This window comes from Sciurus carolinensis, chromosome 11 (assembly GCF_902686445.1).
Source record: "Sciurus carolinensis chromosome 11, mSciCar1.2, whole genome shotgun sequence".
Taxonomy (NCBI): Eukaryota; Metazoa; Chordata; class Mammalia; order Rodentia; family Sciuridae; genus Sciurus; species Sciurus carolinensis.
Window position 1 is genome coordinate 77,367,872 of NC_062223.1, and position 20,468 is coordinate 77,388,339.

A 20,468-nucleotide genomic window follows, 5' to 3' on the forward strand; every position below is an offset into this window, starting at 1 on the left:
TTTAGTTGTAGATGGACCTAATACCTTTATTTTATTTATTCATTTTTATGTGGTGCTGAGGATCGAATTCAGTGCCTCAAGCATGCCAGGCAAGCGCTGTACCACTGAGCCACAACCCCAGTCCATTATTAGTTTATTTTTTTATTTTGAGAGAGCGTCTTGCTAAGTTGCTGAGGCTGGCTTTGAACTTGCAATCCTCCTGCCTCAGCTGCTGGACTCATAGGCATGCGCCACCACACCTGGCAGAAGACAAGTCTAACAGAATAATTGTAGATTTCTATGTGTTTAATCATGCAGTGATTCCAATTTCAGCTGCAGTTTACAAGTGGACTTTTTCCCTTTTGCTGGGGATCAAACTCAGGGCGGGTTTCATGTATGCTGGACAAGTGCTCTACCACTGAGTTACATCCCCAGTCCTTTTTACTGTTGTAAATCAAAACAGCTCTTGGCACTTGGGATACAGATAAGAATCTGTCAAATGTTCCTTTCTCTTTATCAATTAACAAGAACTATCAGAAATACCTTGCTTTCACCTGACAGGCACAGTGGTACACCTTTGTCCTCTTCCCTCAGGGCAATATCAACCCTTAAACCCTATCATAATCTATTACACAGGGATCTTGATTATTTTGGTATCCTACAGAACATTATACTGATTGAACCTGGTGACCAGGAAAAGTCACACATACTCTATATGTCTTAGTAAGAAACATATGTACCATAGGATGGAGGTAAACCCCACAAAAATTCAGGGAACTGTCTGTCATCTTGTTTAATTTTCTTGGTGTCCAGGTGTCTGCATTGGGATATACCTCCAATGTAAAAGACATATCCCTGAGCCTTCTGAAATCTTTTTGGATTTCACATAAAACATTTGGGTTGTTTTGGTCCATTTACTAAGCATCCTATAATGTTATCCGTCTTCAGTGGGGCCAGAGCAAGACAGGGTCTATAGTACACCCAGACTGCAGTGCTAGCTGATCCTCCACTGGGATCACTACTCCACTGATCCAACAGGACTATAGCAAATAGATGTATAGTACAGACTGCTTTTCAAGGACAGCCTGAGTTTTCACCTGTTATTCCAAAATAGTTATCAACAGTGACTTTTTAGGGCTGGGGAGATAGCTCAGTTGGTAAACTGCTTGCCTTGTAAGCACAAGGCCACGGGTTTGATTCCCAGCATCACAAAAAAAAAAAAAAAAAAAAAAAAAGTGTCTTTTTAAAAAAATTGAAATCTTTTTTAGTTGTAGATGGACACATACCTTTATTTTATTTATTTATATGTGGTGCATAAGGATCAAACCCTGGGCCTCACACATGCTAGGCAAGCGCTCCATCACTGAGCTACAATTCCAGATCCTCAATAGTGACTTTTTTTCCCTCTGAAATATATTCTGGCTTGGATAATAAATTGCAAGGTGCTCTGAATAGAACCTATTGTAGGTACCAAGAGGAGGAATTATTTTTGAGTATAATTATGTTTTATTATGACAATTGTTTTCCTTTTGGTAAAGTTTATGGCTTACTACCGCATGTTGGTAAAGACTGATCACCTGGTCATAGGACGCTAAGTGGTCATGTGACCTGAGATACTCATGAAGGACAGAAAGTACAACAGAACTACCTCATCAAGTGAAAGCAATATTTAACAATTTTTTTCAGTTGACATATAAAAATGTACATATTTATGGGGTACCATGTGATGTTTTGATACATGGATACATTGCATAATATTCAAATTAGAGAAAGCATATCTATCTCCTCAAATTTTCTGGCTTTCAGAAACATACAGAACACACTCAATATCTATAATCACCCCATTGTGAAACACTACACCAAAACTTACTTCTCCTATCTACCTGTAACTCAGTACCCACTGATCCACCTTTCCTTATCCGTTCCGTTTTCCTTCTCTCCCAACCCTCTGTTCTGTTCTACTCTCAATTTCCATGAAATCAACATATTCACATATGGTGAGATTATATACTATTTGTTTTTTTTTTTTTGTCCAGAGAAAACAGTATTTGAGACCAATCTCCAGCAAGTCTGAAAAAGTTTCAGGAATACATGACTCAGATTCCAAGGGTGCCTATCATGATTTTGCATGACACACTGATATCAACCAAAAGTGGACTACTGAAGTATTGTAGCCCCATACAGGAGCAGCCTAAAAGACGGGAAGGTAAATCCTCCTGATAGGCAAAACTTAGAGCAATATATCTGACTGTTACATTTGCTGGTTGGACAGATAGCCAGAAGCACAGACTTGTGCTGATTCATGGGCAGTGGCATAATGGTTTACCTGAATAGTCAAAGCTTGGGGAAAAAAAGAATGAAAAACTAATAACAGGGAGGTATGGAGAAAATTTATATGAATGGACTCTCAGAATGAATAGAGAATACAAACATTTGATTATATACCATATGAATGTATTTGCTATAGATGATTCACGATGATTAGGTAGAAAGGTGACCCCTTCTATGAAGGTCACTTCCTTTTCCCCTGGATATTCTGGTAATTGCAAAATGACCTTGGCTGTACAGATGAAGGCTATGCACTTGTCCTCACCAAAGCTAATCTGGTTATCATCTCTGCTGAGACCCAACCTGCCAGTAGCAGAGGCCATTGCTGAGCCTCTAACATAACACCATTTTGGGGACAGTGAACAGCTAAATAGTACCAGACTGACTATCACAGATACCTTCCTCCAAAAATAGCAGCAATTTTTTTCCTTAATGGGATAATTATACATGTATTTTTTGGATACTGATTGGTCTTCTCTGCCCACAATATTTTAAATGTGGTATTGTATACTGCTGTTACCATAATGCTAGTTTTAAAAAAATCACCCATGTAACTACCTTTACTGAGATTATTCTTACTTTTTGAAAATTTGGTGCATTATGTATACAAAAAGTACACACATTTAATATATTTGTACATTCACAGAACATAATTTGGTTGATTTCATTCCCTAGTACATACCCTTTCACTCTCCTCTGCCCTTTCCTTGCTAACTTTCCTCTGCTCTACTGATCTCCCTTCTGTTTTTGTGAGATTCTTCTTTTTCTCTCTAGTTTCCACATATAATAGAAAACATATTACACATGACTTTCTGAGTGTTATTTCACTTACTTTGAGTTACTGTCTAGTGTCATTTCATTTCCAATCCGCAGGACTCCTTTTAGCATTTCTGGCATGGCAGATCTAAAGGTAATGAATTCCCTTGGCTTCCCTTAGCTTTTATTTATCTGAGGATGTCTTAATTTCTCCCTCTCTGCTGAAGGACAGTTTTGCTAGATATAGGATTCTTAGTTGATAGTACTTATTTATTTTTGCCCTTTAAATATATCAGCCTAATACCTTCTGGCCTCCAAAGTTTCAGTTGGAAATCTGCTGATGATCTTATTGTGAGAATCCCTTGTATGTGACAAAACACTTCTCTTGCACTGCTTTCAAGATTTTTTTCTTTGTCTTTTGACAGTTTGATTATAATGTGTCTCCACAGGAGTTCACTCAGTTTCATGGATGCTTCTATTCATATAAACCTAGTTTGGGTCATTATTTCTTTAAAGCATATCTCTGCTCTTTTTTCTCTCTTTCCTTCTCTGAGGTTTTCACAAGAAATAGGTTGATTTGCTTGATGGTGTCCCACACGTCCTTTAGTCTCTGTTGAGTCAACCTTTTTTGCTCCTCGGACTTGATAAATTATCTTTGAGTTCACTGATCCTTTCTTCTGCCTTCTCAAATCTACCTTTGAATCTTCCTGGTGAATTTTTCATTTCAGTTATTATAATCAGCTTTAGAATTTATTTTTGATTTCTTTTTAGTTTTTCTATCTTGTTACTTCCATTTCGTTTGTAGGTCATCTTGAAGACCTTCTTTGTGCCTTCTGTTAGTTTTTCAGGCATCCTTAAGACAGCTGTTTAAAAATCTTTATGTAGTAGTCCTTCTTTTGACCTATGAGGGATAGTTTCTATTGCTTTATTTTTCACTTTGACTGGTCTATGCTTTCTTATATCCTTCTATGTCTTGTGATTTTTGGCTAAAAACTGGGTATTTGAATCTATTGATATGGTAACTCTGAAGTCAGATTCTCCCCTCTCACCAAAATTAGCTGTTTTCTGTTTTTGTTTTTGATTGTTGTAGGCTGTCTCCATGCCAAGAATCATTCCAAGATAAAAACCTAAGGTCTTAGTTCTCTTCTAAATCTGCGCCTTCCCTTTAATGTTTGTGGTAACTTTCTAATTTATCTCATATATGACATTGCTTTTGAATGTATGACTCCCAAGGGGGAGGGGACAAATGAAGGTGGATAAAGAAAAAGGTCAGTTCTTTAAATTCTCTGGAAGTGTCTTCAGCTGGGGAAGGAGGAGCTTACAATAGGTGTGCATGTGTGTCATAATGGCTGCCCAACTGTGTCTGCACCTCATGATCATAAGTAGCAATCAATGATCAGAGCATAGATCCACAACAATTGGAGAACAGGGACCTTTCTTCTCATCCTGTTTCCACAAGCTGCATGAGTTACTATAAGAATACATGCGTGACTACCTACCATGTGACTGGGGTTAGGGAATAGGCTACAAACTGAAATTATCTTCAGTTTGCTGTCCAAGCCTTCCTTTGGAAAGATGTAATCCTTCAGGAGGGTCTAAAGTCAAAAAAATTGTCTCATCAGACATTTTGTCAATGCATTTGTTGTTTAGGTCAAGAGACAGATTTCTAGTGCTTCCTACTCCACCATCTTCGCAGAATCCTCTGGTGAAATAGCCTTTTATAATGTATTTACTACACCAGGTATCTATATTTGGGGAAGTTGGGACCTTAACAGACAGCATGGGGCATCACATAAACCAGCAACCAATACTGATGCTGTTTTTCTCATAACAAGAACTTAGGAGTTAATGAACAAAAGTGGAAGTGGTTCCTCTTACAATTATATCTAATAATCCATTTGGAGAATTTTTGCTTCCCATTTCTGTAACGTTAGGCACTTCTAATTTAAAGGTCTTAATTTCCAAGGGAGGAGTTCCCAGGGCTACAAGAATGGTTCCCTGAACTGGTAATTGAGATTATTACTGGACGTTTGGGTTTCTTATTTCACTAAGTCAACCATCAGGCAAAGAGGGACTTACTCTATTTGCTGGGTGATTGATACATATTCCTAAAGTAAATATAATTGTTGTTATGTATTGAGGAAGATAATTTATATCCCTGGAATCTAGGGAATTATCTGGTGCTCCTCTTAAATTCTATGTCCTTTAGTAAAGGTAACTAGAAAACCATAGCAACCCAATAATAGCAGGACTCCCTTCAGGTGTGAAGGTTTAGGACATCACACCAGTAAAAGAACCCTAATCAGGTGAGGTGCTGGATGAGAGCAAAGGAGCACAGAATGGGTGATGGAAGGATTCAAAAATATCCACCACGATCTCCTGATCCCTTAAGAAGAAATGACTGCAACAACTATAAATATTTTCATGTGCATTTCTTCCTTCGTTTTATGTATGAGCAATGTGTGTTCATGTGGGTAAATACTGCACATATAAATCATTAGTGGTGATTGATTTTACAACTTAGTTTTTAGGTTACAAAATATCCATGAATTTCTTTAGAAGAAAATATAATGTCATGTAGAGATGAATACAGTAACCAATGGAACTGTGTCTCGTCTCTTTTTAGTGGGGGTCTTCAGTATGAGAGGGAAAAAGAATTCTTGAAGTTAGGTCAAAGCACATTGTGGTTTCTATTGTGTAGGAAATTAAACATGGAGAAAAGGAGAGTGGATGTTAGGGTTCCCATGGGTCAGTGGTGCTAGTCATCATCCTATATGCTCTCAGGCATCACCCCTTCCTCTGTGTTCTACTAGGTATGGAAGGGGCTGGAGATACCTTCTAACTACACTTCCTATACCGACTTTCCAACTGGCATCCAGTTAGGTTCTGCCATTGGAAAGGACTAGAGAGAGACTGACTGGAAGGCAGAGCAGGGGAGAGGCAACTCTCTTGTCTGGCCCCAATGGTAGAACTGAAGTGGCAACTGTGTTGACCAAGATCAAAGCAGCACATCTTCAGCATATCTAGATTTAAAGCAACAACCTCTCTAGAAGCACAGTAGTAGGTACAGACTTACGGGTTCAATTCAACAGTGTTAGTAGTTTCTGATCTCCAGGTATCAATCCTTCTTCTTTTTTGTTCTTCCATGCCTCTCTTCTCTAATTGCTTGTCCAGACCCTCTAAAAATATGTTACCAACTCCCTCCATTTATCATTGGTGATACTTTAGGTGAAATAAAAATTGACTGGATATGATTTTTAAAAGAGCCCTTTACTTTTTGAAGCTTATACTGGAACATTTATACACAAAATTATATGAATCTGCTGATTCATTTATGGCTGAATTCATTTTTAGCTGGATTCATTTATGGCTGGACACATCTCAGATTTTTCTAAAGAATAATCTAAACTGGGTTGTGATGGGGGCAAAGATAAAAAAAAGATTGGCCATGACTTCATTTAAAAAAAATTTTTTTTAGTTGTCAATGGACTTCCATTTTGTTTTATTTATATGCAGTGCTGAGAATCAAACCCAGTGCCTCATTCATGCTAAGCAAGCATTCTACCACTGAGCTATGACCCCAGCCCCTTGGCCATGACTTTATAACTGTCAAGTGATATTCACTGGGTGATAGGTACATGGGAATTCATTTTACTATTAACTCTACTTTCATATATGTTTGAATTTTTCATAATAAAATACCAACTATTATCTCTTCTCCCTAAGAAAGCATAAATCCTTCTATTTGTAATACATTGAGTGTTTTTTTATTCATGATTAGAGTCTGACCGAGACATGTCATGTCAGGGAGAATAAAGCCAACACAAAGTTCATGTGTGTGAGAGCAAGTGACAGATTGAAGGAAGTTGCACCCATTACCAAGAAATAGAGATGTACACAGAGTTCTGATAGCATTCTGTACGCTCATATCTAGCTAAATGAATTCAGCAGGTTCATTTTAGGACTTTTCAAATACTAACCTATAATTCCCTTCTGTTTACACTAGTTAGAATTGGACTCATGTCACTTGAAAACAAAAGAATGAATTCGGATTAATGAAATCCCGAATATAACAATCATCACCTGTCATTCCGACCCCCTTAAGCAACTAACCAGCCACCACTGTCGTTATCATCTCCATCAAATTTGCCATCGTGGCAATGAACATTAACACCATGACTTTTACCATCAACATCTCTAAGTTAGTCAACATTCATTGACTAGTTGCTGTGGGCACTGGATCTACACCTAGGAGCTGCAGATCAGAGATGAGCAAGAAAGAGCTCCTGCTCTCAAAGAACTCCCAACATTCTTGGGGAGGCTATATATATGTATTATACCTAGTATAATAATACACACATATTTATAAAACATAAATCCCAAAAGAACATGCTCAGTACTAGATTAGCTGAAGAAACATTGAGTTCACCTGATGCTCAGAGATGGGAGGAAGTGGGCTGAAGGAGTCAGAGAAGGCTTCTGGTGAGGACAACAGGAGGATCTGAGCTTGGAATATGCACAGAATTTACATAAGAGAAGGGCTGAGGGTGTCTAGCACAGTGGTAGAGCATTGCCTAGCATGCACATAGCCATGGGTTCTATCCCCAATACTGAAAAAATAAAAAGAGAAACTAGAGTCAGATGAACTTAGTTCAAATCCTGATTCTGTCACTGATTAACTTTGCAACTTTGGGGAAATCATTTAATTTGTCTGTGCCTCAATTTCCTAATCTAAAAAATTGGGATGACAATAGGACATCTACCTCATAGAGCTGTTGTGAGGATTAAATGGGTTAACGTATGTAAAATGCTGAGAATAGTGTCTGGCCCATAGCAAGCACCTCATATGTATTGTTATTAAGAGAGAAAGGTCTAGTACATTTTAGCCAGAAGGAATGGCCTCAACAAAGGTGCAAAGTAGGAAAGTACAAAGCTATTTAGAAACTAGAAAATAGACTTACTCAGCTGGAGCTTATTGAGGGGAACTGTCTGGCAAGAATAATATCTACAGTTTACAAATGACCAACAGAGGCAAAGAAAGCAGCTTGCCAAACACCTGGGTCTCTCTTAACATCACACAGGAAAGTGGAGGAACCTATCCAAACCCTTTCCTGGGAGCTTCAGTAGGTGGCATTCCCTGTTTTGAGCACTCACGGCCTGTCTTTGGCACTTTCAAGCTGCTCTGGACTATTTCCTTGGATACTTGTACCCAGACAAAAGCTCCTGGGGGAACTCGCAGAATAAACTCGAGGATACAGAACTTACTGTTCGGTGACAGCCATATTGGGTGGCAGGGAGGTGAGCCCATTGCCTGTGAGGAGCAGGACACGGAGGTGGGGCAGAATCCCCAGATCACAGATGGCCTCCGCAGTCAGGTGGTTGAAGGAAAGGTCCAAGAACTACCGCGTGAAGACAAAAGGTGGGGGAACAGAAGCACTGTGTGTGACATAATGTTCTTACACGAGGCGGGAGCTGGCTAAATTTATTCCCTTTCTGGAGAGCCCCGTTATCCATAGGATTAAGAGGCCTTCTGGATAATGTTCAAAGCCTACTAGAGCCAGTTCCCAACCTTTTTTCCAGCCTTAGCTGCAACTGCAGACCTGTGTATATCCTATGGTGCAGGTCAAATTGATCCCTCCCTGTTCCTTGCCCCACTCATCTCACCTACAGCTTCCGGCTTGTGCTTTTCACTCAAACCAGAAAGCCCTTCCTCCATGCACCCAGACCCCAGCCCCAGTTGGAAGCTGCCTCCTTATAATCAATCAATCAATCAATCAATCAATCAAACTTTTCCTAATTCCCCAGCTAGATGGCATCTCTTCCTCCCCTGACTTTGAGTGTTTTATCTGAACTGCTCTCAGTTATTGTCAAAGCTGGCCATCTGAAACAGCTGAATACATGTATGTGGAATAATGATACTATTATATATAGTATAATAGGGACATGTTATACTATAGACAAATAGATGAGCCACATATAATGTCTGGCACACAGTGATGGACTAGATCATAAACCCTTTGAAGTCAAGGATCAGACCACTGGATCACTGTATTCTTGTGACCTAGCGTAGGATTTGGCACAAAGTAGGTAAATATTTAAAAATTATCTGAAACGAACTGTTTTATAAGAATAAAGGCCTCAAATGGTCACCCCAGTATCAACTAGCTTCTAACTGGCCACCTGGATTCATAATATGGTTGACTGGGGTCCAGGGGCCACCCAGGAAGCTGTTTCTCTCAGCAGAGATAAAGTCTAGTAGGATAAATGACTTGTGCCCAATCTCTGTTCTCTCTCCTGAGCCTCTCAAGATACTCACTTTAGCTCTTCTATACAAGTTGGCTTCCTTCCTTCTACCCCTTTTTCTTGTGCACATCCCTGTACTGCTCCTCCACGTTAAAGCCTATGGAATGGGCTCAGTTTCAGTGTCTTAAGCAACTGGAGCACAAGCAAGGTCTTTGGTCAGTCACATCAGTGTCACATAGTTAGTCAGACATATGCATGCTGCAGATCACTGGGTTTGGTCTGACTCTGCTATAGTAATTGACTGATCGGCTCTGAAAGTCAAGGTTTAAGTCATGGTTAACTGTGTGATTTGAACAAATTACTTAACCTGGAATTCCCAGCTATAGAGTGGAAATAAGTGGTTCTTGTGTAGACTAGCCTTTAGCCTGGAGTCTGGCACATAATAAGTGCTTAATTAATGTTGGCTCTGATCATCCCTTCATTCATTAATGGTATGCTGACGGCTTTCTTCAGATCAGCCCCTGCCCTTTGGGAGTATCCAGATGGCTTGGGCAGCTAGTTATAAGTATGTCTATTAAGTAGCAATGCTGCTGGGTCAGACTCACAGGGCACAAGGAAAAAATGGTCAGATCTATCAGAGATCAGGGCAGGCATCACAGAGCAGGTGTCACCAGAGTTGTCCTCAGAGACTAGTAGGTATTTACCATATTGTTAAGGGCAAAAAAGACATTCGGGTTGGAAAGCAGCATAAAACAGGAGGCCGCCTGGCTTGCTCTGAGAGCTGCAGTAGTTCAGGTATGACTGGAGCTCCCTGGATGAGACAGGGCTTGATGAGGCATGGGAAGCACCAAGCACCAAAGGAGTGCTGAGTTCATGCTGTCACCAGCAAATTGAGGGTTTGAAGGTTCACACGAGGCTGATCCCACTTGGCTGAAGCAGGGAGAAGAGGAAGGCCTGGAAAGCTGGCTCAAATAAGCCCAGGTGAAAGTGGGGGAATTTCTCTCCCTCATACTCCTATCTGAAGTCATCAAGACCTGTGGATTTTATCAACCTCCTTAAGATCTCTCACACTGTCCCCTCTAATTCTTCACAGAGCAGCCAGAATGGTTTTCCTAAAATACAGTTCTAACCATTTCCTCAGCCTAAAACTCTTCAATGACCCATAAGATCTTAGCTCCTTAGCAAGGTTTCCAGTGTTTTCCGCAGTCTCTCTTCTGCCACCTCTCCAGGAGCTTCTCTCACTCCACTCCACTGTGTCTCACTCTCCATTATAACCATGCTGAGCTGTCCCAGCAGTATTCCAGGTCAGGTGAGCCAAATCCAGCCTGATGCCTATTTGTATGGCCTGTGAGCTAAGAATGATTTTTACATTTAAAAAATTAAAATAAAGGAAGAACAGTGTGTTACATGTAGAAATTATGTGAAATTCAAATTTTAGCATCATAAATAAAGTTTTATTGGAAGATGGCCATGCTCCTTTGTCTACATATCATCTATGATTGCTTTCCTTCTACAACAGCAGAGCCAACTAGTTATGACAGATATGACCAGGTATGCTTAGTTATGACCACATGGACCACAAAGCCTAAAGTATTTTCTATCTCCTACAAAAAAAGGTTTGTGGACTCCTGTTCTAGTCACTTTGGCTATTTAATGTTGGATCCAAATTTGCTTTCCATGGAATTAAGGGCAGTTAAAAGAAATGAACAGTTTTAGAATCACAGGTCATGGAATTTCAGAGCTGATCCAGAATTTAAACAGGGGAAAACTTAAGTTCCTGAGAATGTAAGTTATTTGGCCAAGGAGGTATGGCAAAGTCCTGGCAGAACCAACTAGAACCAAGGTCTTCTCACTCCTAGGGGAGGGATTCAGTTGCACTATTTTCGGATATGTCAGCAGAGAATCAAATCATGGTGAAGTTGAGTTGTTCTAAATTAACTCCTGAAGAATTCTACTGTGGGCTTTTCCTCCTGGGGCAGCCTTTCTGACAAACAAGGACAGAAGATTCCTAATCTGGCTACTATATCTGCTGAGTCACATCAAGTTTTATTACACATCAAAGTATTCATTACTGTGAGCTGCAAATTCAGGATATATGACAGGTTTATCCTTTTTTCTTGGGGAGCCCTTGCAAATCATACAGAGATGAAAACAAAGGACTGGTCTGGAGATTTCCTTTTCTCATTTGTTTTCTATATCCTACTTTGGTCTGTTCTCTCATAAATAAAGTCCCTCGGTTAAGGCTGAATGTGCTAACTAATCATTGGATGCTATCAAACTATAAAGTAGGTTATCCACAAACTCAACCATGAGCAACTACTAGATCCTAAACTAGTCAGTTGTGGAGTTTGAGCTGTGGTCGTGTCCCCAGCGCTGGCCAATGGCACTGGAAACAAGGGTTTGGAATGGTGGGGTGAAATGCCTTGCATAATAACCATCACATAAGCGCTCAGTGTCTATTCTCTGAAAAAGTAAAAGAAAAAATAAATGGAAGGTCTTAAGAGTCTCCCCGCCCCAACTGGGCCTAAGGTCCTGGAAATAGCTTCCTGTATCTCTAGAGCATCTAGGACCCATTTCCCACTCTACACTAAAATATACCATGAATTTTTTTTTTAACATAGCATCACACTGTATCAATTGTTGTAAATTTACTTTCTCTTCATTTTATTGAACTTACAGAGCTCAGTTTCCTGGACAAGTCTGAGGGCCACTCCTGTCTCATGAAACAGAGTAAATCACTGCTATCTTAAATGTGTCTTGAAATCATGAGAAGAAGTTACCACTACATTCAACATAGCATTCTTTAAAAATGCAGCCAGGCATGGTGGCACACGCCTGTAATCGTAGCTATTTGGGAGGCTAATTGCAAGTTTCAGACCAGTCTCAGCAACTTACTGAAACTCTGTCTCAAAATAAAACAACAAAAATGGGCTAGGAATGTAACTCAGTGGTTAAAATTCAACTTAGGAGAAAGACCATTCCAAGATATTAGAACTTTTTAAAAACTCTGGCATACAAAGGCCACTGAATCTGAAAAAAGTCAGTCTTGTGAAAGGTCCTTCTCTCTGATAAGACCAAGGTAAGTGAGGTTTGTGTGAATGATTGACCCTTGATGTTTGCAGGTTAAATCATTGAAGTTACCAATTCTTGAGGTCAACCCTAAGCTCATGACATGCAGGTAGTTTGCGCAGGTGTGAATTGGAAATGCTTTACTATGAGGTCAGCATGTGGGGAAGAGGTCATTAATCGGGGAGAATGAGTCTGGTCAGGTGCCCAGCCCCCTGGCTCCACTTGCTTTGCTCTTTATTCTCCACATGTACAGTAACTAAAAGGTAGTGACAAAAGTTGTAGTCCTTCATGAAAAGTGGTCCTCAAGTTTTTGTGAAAGTTGAAAAGTAATTAACCTGAAGTATGATGGCATGCATGGAAAACGTCTTAATTTAAATTTAGGAAAAAAACCCACCAAGAATGGAAACAAAATTTTCTTTATTTTCAATCTTAGGTTTATAGTTGCAGATGTGCATATATCTAGAGTTTGCTATAGAACTCACATCCTTATCTCCGGGCGTATGGACCAGGCCGACAGACTGCTCTACACCAGCCTGCTATGACTGATCCAACTCACTCAGCCCAAGATGGGTCTTTGACATCAGTCCCTAACATCACTAATAAGTTGCACCTAGTTTTTAACTGCTATGGATCTTTAACTCTCACTAGATCTACCCTCAAACTCCCCCTCCTATGATACTCTGTTTAAATACACTTTACTACATGGACTCTCTTGAACATAAATGACCCTTGGCATTTATTTTCTAGGACCACACACCAATGGCCGTAGGTGTCATTCATCCTCCACACCGCTGCCACCACCACCATCACCACCGCTATCATTACCATCATTACCACACTCCCAGCCCCACCATCACCACCATCCTCCCTGGAGGCCAGCCAGGAAGCAAAGGCCTGCTGTAAAGGTCCAAAGAACCCCTTCTAAAAAGTTGTAACCAGTAGAGAACCCTATATTCATACCTTACAGGGAGACAGGTGGGCACCAAAAGCTCCCTACCTCCAACTTACTTCTAATAACTTAAAGTCTCCATATTTCACGTAGACTCTCTTGATGCCATTAAATGCGAGCTCCAGTTCCTTTAAGGCTGGAAATGTGTGAAATGCCTCTACACGGGGAAGAGAAAGAGAGAATCTGCAGCTTGTAAAGGACTTTGAGAGAAAAGCATCAGTAATGACCATTCACTGGGTTCCCCCTGGGTCAGGTCAAGCATGGTGGAAGGTGCTTTATAAATATAGCCTCTAAATCTCTAACAACCCTCAAAAATAGGGAGTACTACTTTCATCCTATGACTGAGGAAATGGAGACTCAGACAGGAGGAACAATTTTCTAGAAATGGGATTGCTGATAAGTAGAAGAACCAAGAATTGAATCTAAGTCTATCCAACTGCAAAATCCATTTAAAATTATTTTTATTTACCTATTTTTATAGTGCTGAGGATCAAGCCCATTTCTATTATTTGATTACAGAAGCTAAACATTTCCACTTGAAGTAGTCATACATCACACACACAAAAAATGTTCCCTTTAATCCCAACACCCAGAGATAATGATTAAAAGTTTCATGTATAATATACCACACTTCTTCTCATGTGTATATTAAAATATACATACTCTTTACAAAAAATAGAATTACACCACATTGTATTCTGATGTTTTTCCCTCTAATAGTATGATTATTCCATGTTAATATATATGGATCTACCTAACATCTTAATATTTTCCATAATTCCCCTATTGATAGGCTTTAGGCTATGTGGTTAAAAGGTAATTAAGCATTTCACCCTCTGCATGAGAACTGGACCTTGCATTAATTTTCTAGTCCTGTTTCTCTGGTAACATGAAATAAACGCTATGGTAACTGTTACTAGGCAATAATGTTCACGGTGAAAATGCCTCCAGATTGGTAAATTGCATCTGGAGCAGGAGAGACTATAAATAAACTATAAATACCTGAAGAAGATGCTTCCCTGTATATGGTGACTACTGTGTTTGGACATGTCCTTTGTGGGAAGTCTAGCTATGCCTATAGAGTATCACAAGGAATATTAACTCCTGTGGGCAATAAGCTAGCTTTTGCTTTTGCTTTCTCTCTCTCTCTCTCTCTCTCTCTCTCTCTCTCTCTCTCTCTCTCTCTCTCTCCTTCCCTCCCTCCCTCCCTCCTTCCTCCACTGGGAATTAAACCCTGGGAAGCTCTACCACTGAGGTACATCTCCAGCCCTTTTTATTTATTTATTTTGAGACAGGATCTCATGAAGTTTCCCAGGCTGGCCTTCAACTTGGGATCCTCCTGTCTCAGCCTCCTGTGTAGGTGGGATTACAGGTGTGTGCCACTGCACCCAGGGGTAATAGGCTTCTAAGCCAGGAAGGCTCCTGCATCTACCAGATGAGTGTCATTGTCTTATACCTGAAGTGACACCAGGGGCAGGCCTCAAAGAATGACTCAGGGATGGCCGTGTGGACTGCTACATGGATGGTAACAAGGATTCCAGAGAAGAGAACTCCTGATGCTGCGCTATTGACAACTATGTAGAATTATTTTGAGCCTTCTAAGTGAGCCTGGTGTCCAGTGTGGCCTATAATAGGCTTATGAGTCAGAGTGTAAAGTAAGGTCTGATAAATAAATGACTACTCTGTGGGTATTTCAGGGTGTTTTCAATGAACTTCCTTGCATGAGAGTGTTTCTACAGAATAAATTCCTGGAACTGAACTATTAAAGCAATGACTATTTAAAATTTTGAGTGATACTGGAAGACTACCTCCAGGATGTCTGAGCAATTTATTATATTTCTACCAGTTGAATATACAAGCATTCACTTCCTTACCAACACGGGTTGTGAGTCCTTTTCATTTTTGCCAATATTTGATAGACAGAAAATAGCACCTTGGGGTTGTTTTGATTATCAGTGAGGCTGAGCATCTTTGCACACGCCTGTTGGCCTTTTCCTGTCAAGCCCATACTTAGTATGTCAAGATACCACAGTCTCCTCAAGGCCAGGGGTATCATTAGGTGCTTCTTATAAACACTCCTAAACTCAATGTGACAAAACTGACTCATCCCATGTCCCCCTAACCTGCCTCCCCCAAGTATGCTATCTCAGTGACTATCCCCTTGATCCCTCCTTCCCCTTACACTCCCACCACCTGATTTCTGCCTCCTCCTGAGTCATTCTCTTTCAATTCCCTTCACTCTTCTTGCCATAGCCTCACTCAGGTCTCACCTCTCAGGTTCCTGGCCTTTGCCGCCTTCTCTTATAGTCTACCCTCCTGATGGCCACCACTGAGCTTCTCTATTTAAAAGTCTTCCAAGACCATCTTTCACCTACTAGATTAAGTCCAAATCATTCAAGGCTCTTGAGGATGGAGTCCCTGCCACCTTTGTAAGTCCTCTAATTCCTAAGTCACTCCTATCTTTCTTTCTTTTCTTTCTTTCTTTCCTTCTTCCTCTCCTCTCCTCTCCTATCCTCTCCTCTCCTTTCCTTTCCTTTCTTTTGGGTGTGTGTGTTTTTTTAGTTCAGGTTCATGTAGCCCTAATTCATTCTTCCTCTTCTCAGAAGTTCCTCCTAACTCTCCAGCCTGGGTCAAGTCCCACTCATACGCTTGTATGGCATTTACTGACTCCCTCTATCCTTGCTTATACTGTATCCTGCTCTGGCTGTGTTTAAGCCCATCTCTCCCACCAAACCACAAGTTCATTGGAGCAGAAACTTGCTCCCTTCTAAAGGAGGGAGCTCCCTTCTAAAGGCCAAGCACTCACCAGCAGGGGTCACTGTGGATTTGCTAAATAACTAAGAAGGCTTTCTGTTCCTCTAGGAGCACTTACAGGCTGAAACATCTATCTCATCTCAGTCTGCAAGGTAGCCTGCAAAGGGAGGAAGAAGGGAATTATCCCCATTTACAGGGAGAGAGAGAGGCAGCAGCTCACAGAGAAATGTACCAACACAGGGCTGCAGTCAACGTCTGTGTGCTCTTCCCACACCCAGAATGTTGCATTCCACAAAACAGATGAGTGGCCAATCGTGGATGGATGGACACAAATCTTAACACAAGTGACTGACTGTGCTGGCCAGGAGGTAGGATACAGTTTTCAAGAAGAAAGAACTCACCTAGAGGGAGCAGGTTTTCTGAGGCATTGATATAAATCACGGAATGGAAGTGCTTGAAGTCCTTTTCCTTCACCTGTGGGAAGACGTTTCAGGAGAAACACCACATTAGTTCCTTATAGAGAAACCCTGTTGAAGCTTCAGAGCAGCTGCCAGAAGGAACAAAGACCTAAAGGGATAAGAGACATCCTTAGCACAAGCGCAGCCATGTGTTAAGGGCTGTAAGGGCTTTTTTGCTACTCTTTTTCTATTTTGAAATATTTCATATGTACAGAAAAGCATAGTGACTGATACTCCAAAGACCCATGGAAACTTTATCTAGTTTTTTTTTACTTTACAATTTTTTTTATTTTAATTTCCTTTTATTGTAAACAAATGGGATACATGTTGTTTCTGTTTGTACATGGAATAACAGCATACCATTTGTGTAGTCATACATTTACATAGGGTAATGATGTTTGATTCATTCTGTTATTTTTTCCTTCCCCCCCACCCCTCCCACCCCTCTTTTCCCTCTATACAGTCCCTCCTTCCTTCCTCCATTCTTGCCCCCCTCCCACCCCCCATTATGTGTCATCATCCGCTTATCAGTGAGATCATTTGCCTTTTGGATTTTTGAGATTGGCTTATCTCACTTAGCATGATAGTCTCCAATTTCATCCATATGCCTGCAAATGCCATAATTTTATTATTCTTTATAGCTGAGTAATATTCCATTGTATATATATACCACAGTTTCTTTCTTTTTTTTTTTTACTATTTATTTATTTATTTTGGCATGGGGGATCAAACTGAGTACTTTAAGCATGATAAGGATGTACTACCACTGTATACTCCCAGCCCAAGATTACTTTTTTTTTATTGTAAACAAATGGGATACATGTTGTTTTTCTGTTTGTACATGGAGTCAAGGCATACCATTTGTGTAATCATAAATTTACATAGGGTAATGTTGTTTGATTCATTCTGTTATTCTTTTCCCTTCCCCCCACCCCTCCCACCCCTCTTTTCTCTCTATACAGTCCTTCCTTCCTCCATTCTTACCACCTTCCTTAACCCTAACCCTATACCTAACCCTAATCCTAACGCTAACCCCTCCCACCCCCCATTATATGTCCTCATCCGCTTTATCAGCGAGATCATTTGTCCTTTAGTTTTTTGAGATTGGCTTATCTCACTTAACATGATATTCTCCAATTTCATCCATTTGCCTGCAAATGCCATAATTTTATCATTATTTATGGTGGAGTAATATTCCATTGTGTATATATATATGCCACAGTTTCTTTATCCATTCATCAATTGAAGGACATCTAGGTTGGTTCCACAGTCTGGCTATTGTGAATTGAGCAGCTATGAACATTGATGTGGCTGTATCTCTGTAGTATGCTGATTTTAAGTCCTTTGGGTATAGGCCAAGGAGTGGGATAGCTGGGTCAAATGGTGGGTCCATTCCAAGTTTTCTAAGGAATCTCCACACTGCTTTCCAGAGTGGCTGCACTAATTTGCAGCCCCACCAGCAATGTACGAGTGTATCTTTTTCCCCACATCCTCTCCAACACCTATTGTTGCTTGTATTCTTGATAATCGCCATTCTAATTGGGGTGAGATGGAATCTTAGTGTAGTTTTGATTTGCATTTCTCTTATTACTAAAGATGGGGAACATTTTTTCATATGTTTGTTGATTGCTTGTAGATCTTCTGTGAAGCGTCTGTTCATAACCTTAGCCCATTTGTTGATTGGGTTATTTGTATTCTTCATGTAGAGTTTTTTGAGTTCTTTATATATTCTGGAAATTAGTGCTCTATCTGAAGTATGAGTGGCAAAGATATTCTCCCACTCTGTAGGCTCTCTCTTCACATTGCTGATAGTTTCCTTTGCTAAGAGAAGGCTATTTAGTTTGAATCTACCCCAGTTGTTGATTCTTGCTTTTATTTCTTGTGCTATGGGAGTCCTGTTAAGGAAGTCTGATCCTAAGCCAGCAAGGTGAAGATTTGGACCTACTTTTTCTTCTATAAGATGCAAGGTTTCTGGTCTGATTCCGAGGTCCTTGATCCATTGTGAGTTTGTTTTTGTGCAGGGTGAGAGATAGGGATTTAGTTTCATTCTGTTGCATATGGATTTCTAGTTTTCCCAGCACCATTTGTTGAAGAGGCTATCTTTTCTCCATTGCATATTTTTGGCACCTTTGTCTAGTATGAGAAAATTGTATTTATTTGGGTTTGTGTCCATGTCCTCTATTCTGTACCATTGATCTACCTGTCTATTTTGGTACCAATACCATGCCATTTTGTTACTATTGCTTTGTAGTATAGTTGAAGTTCTGGTATTGTGATACCCCCTGCTTCGCTCTTTCTGCTAAGGATTGCTTTAGCTATTCTGGGTTTCTTATTCTTCCAGATGAATTTCATAATTGCTTGCTCTATTTCTGTAAGGTATGTCATTGGGATTTTAATTGGAATTGCATTGAATCTGTATAGCACTTTTGGTAGTATGGCCATTTTGACAATATTAATTCTTCCTATCCAAGAACATGGGAGATCTTTCCATCTTCTAAGGTCTTCCTCAATTTCTTTCTTCAATGTTTTGTAGTTTTCATTGTAGAGATCCTTTACCTCTTTGGTTAGATTGATTCCCAAGAATTTTATTTTTTTTTTTTGAGGCTATTGTAAATGGAGTTGTTTTCCTCATTTCCCTTTCAGCTGTTTTGTCGCTTGCGTATAAAAATGCTTTAGATTTATGCGTGTTGATTTTATAGCCTGCTATTTTGCTGAATTCATTGATGAGGTCTAGAAGTTTTCTGGAGGAGTTTTTTGGATCCTCTAAATATAGAATCATGTCATCAGCAAATATTTATCTAGTTTTAATAAGCATGAATATTTTGCTTGGAATTTCTTTAAAGATAGAAACCATTACAGAGGGTTGACCGCCACCATCACAACCTCCCTCCAAGTTTCCCTCACCAGTCCCATAATAGCTCTCTTGAATTGATGATCATTACTCCCAATCTTGTTGTATTATGTACACATACCCAAACATGTGTGTATAGTCATAAACCATATATCGTGCTCTTTTTGTGTTTTAAAACTTTATATTCAGTTCAATCATATGCCTTCTCACTCACTGCTGTTTTTGAGATTTACTTGTGTTGATACATGTGGCTCTTTCGAGATTATTTGTATTGACTCATACAGCCCTAGTTCATCCATCTGAATTCTTGAATAGTATCCCATTATTTGAGTATATTAAAAGTTATCCTTTCCCAGTAGATGCACATTTAATGTATTTCCAATTTTTCATTATTACAAGATGCAATGTACATTCTTATTTCTCTAAGGACATACTCATATCAGATTGCAGGCTCTTGTGATGGAAATTAAAATTCTACAGCAAACTCAAAACCAGATTCATAAGGTAAGTTTCTTTAATTCACATCAAATAAGACAATGACAATACTGAATTGATAGCAAAAGTTTGTTTCTGAGTACTGTTTTCACTCATTGAGTCCTTACTGGCCCTCTCTGCCCTCCTTCTACGTGACCATATTTTCAGTTCCCAGGGAATCTGGAGGCATAACAAACAAAACTAGAACAGCCAGTTCTACCTCAGATCCGGCTCACCACAACATCTTTGCTGCTGGCCTCACCTGGGAGAACTTCAGGCCACTCACGTTGATGCTGCACAGGTCTGATGGTTTCTTCACATGGTGGTGCTTCAGCTGGGACACAGGACATAGAGTCAGGTCTTGAGGTCACAACAAAATGTAATTAGTTAAGCTATTTTTATTCTGTGTTGTTTTATCAGGCAATCTCATAATCTGTCATAATTCACTTCTTAGTTTGTTCATTCATTATTTATTTACCCATTCACTCACCAAATATTTACTGAGCACTACTTTGGGTCAGGCCCTATGCTAAATATATTAACAAACTTTCTTATAATCCTAACCAAATCCTTTAACATAAGTAGTATTACCTTCCTTTTTAAATGA

At 39.8% G+C, this 20,468-nt stretch overlaps 1 protein-coding gene across 1 annotated transcript in view; it reads right to left on the bottom strand.

Annotated features, from left to right (window-relative positions):
- Xrra1 (X-ray radiation resistance associated 1) overlaps positions 1 to 20,468 on the bottom strand; it is a 70,272-nt gene that overhangs the window by 33,687 nt on the left and 16,117 nt on the right. Inside the window, exons 5-8 of the mRNA XM_047516044.1 lie at positions 20,124 to 20,195; positions 16,480 to 16,552; positions 13,384 to 13,481; positions 8,329 to 8,462 (exon numbers count right to left, since the gene is read on the bottom strand). Coding sequence (XP_047372000.1) covers positions 8,329 to 8,462; positions 13,384 to 13,481; positions 16,480 to 16,552; positions 20,124 to 20,195 — 377 coding nt within the window. The remainder of the gene's footprint in view (positions 1 to 8,328; positions 8,463 to 13,383; positions 13,482 to 16,479; positions 16,553 to 20,123; positions 20,196 to 20,468) is intronic.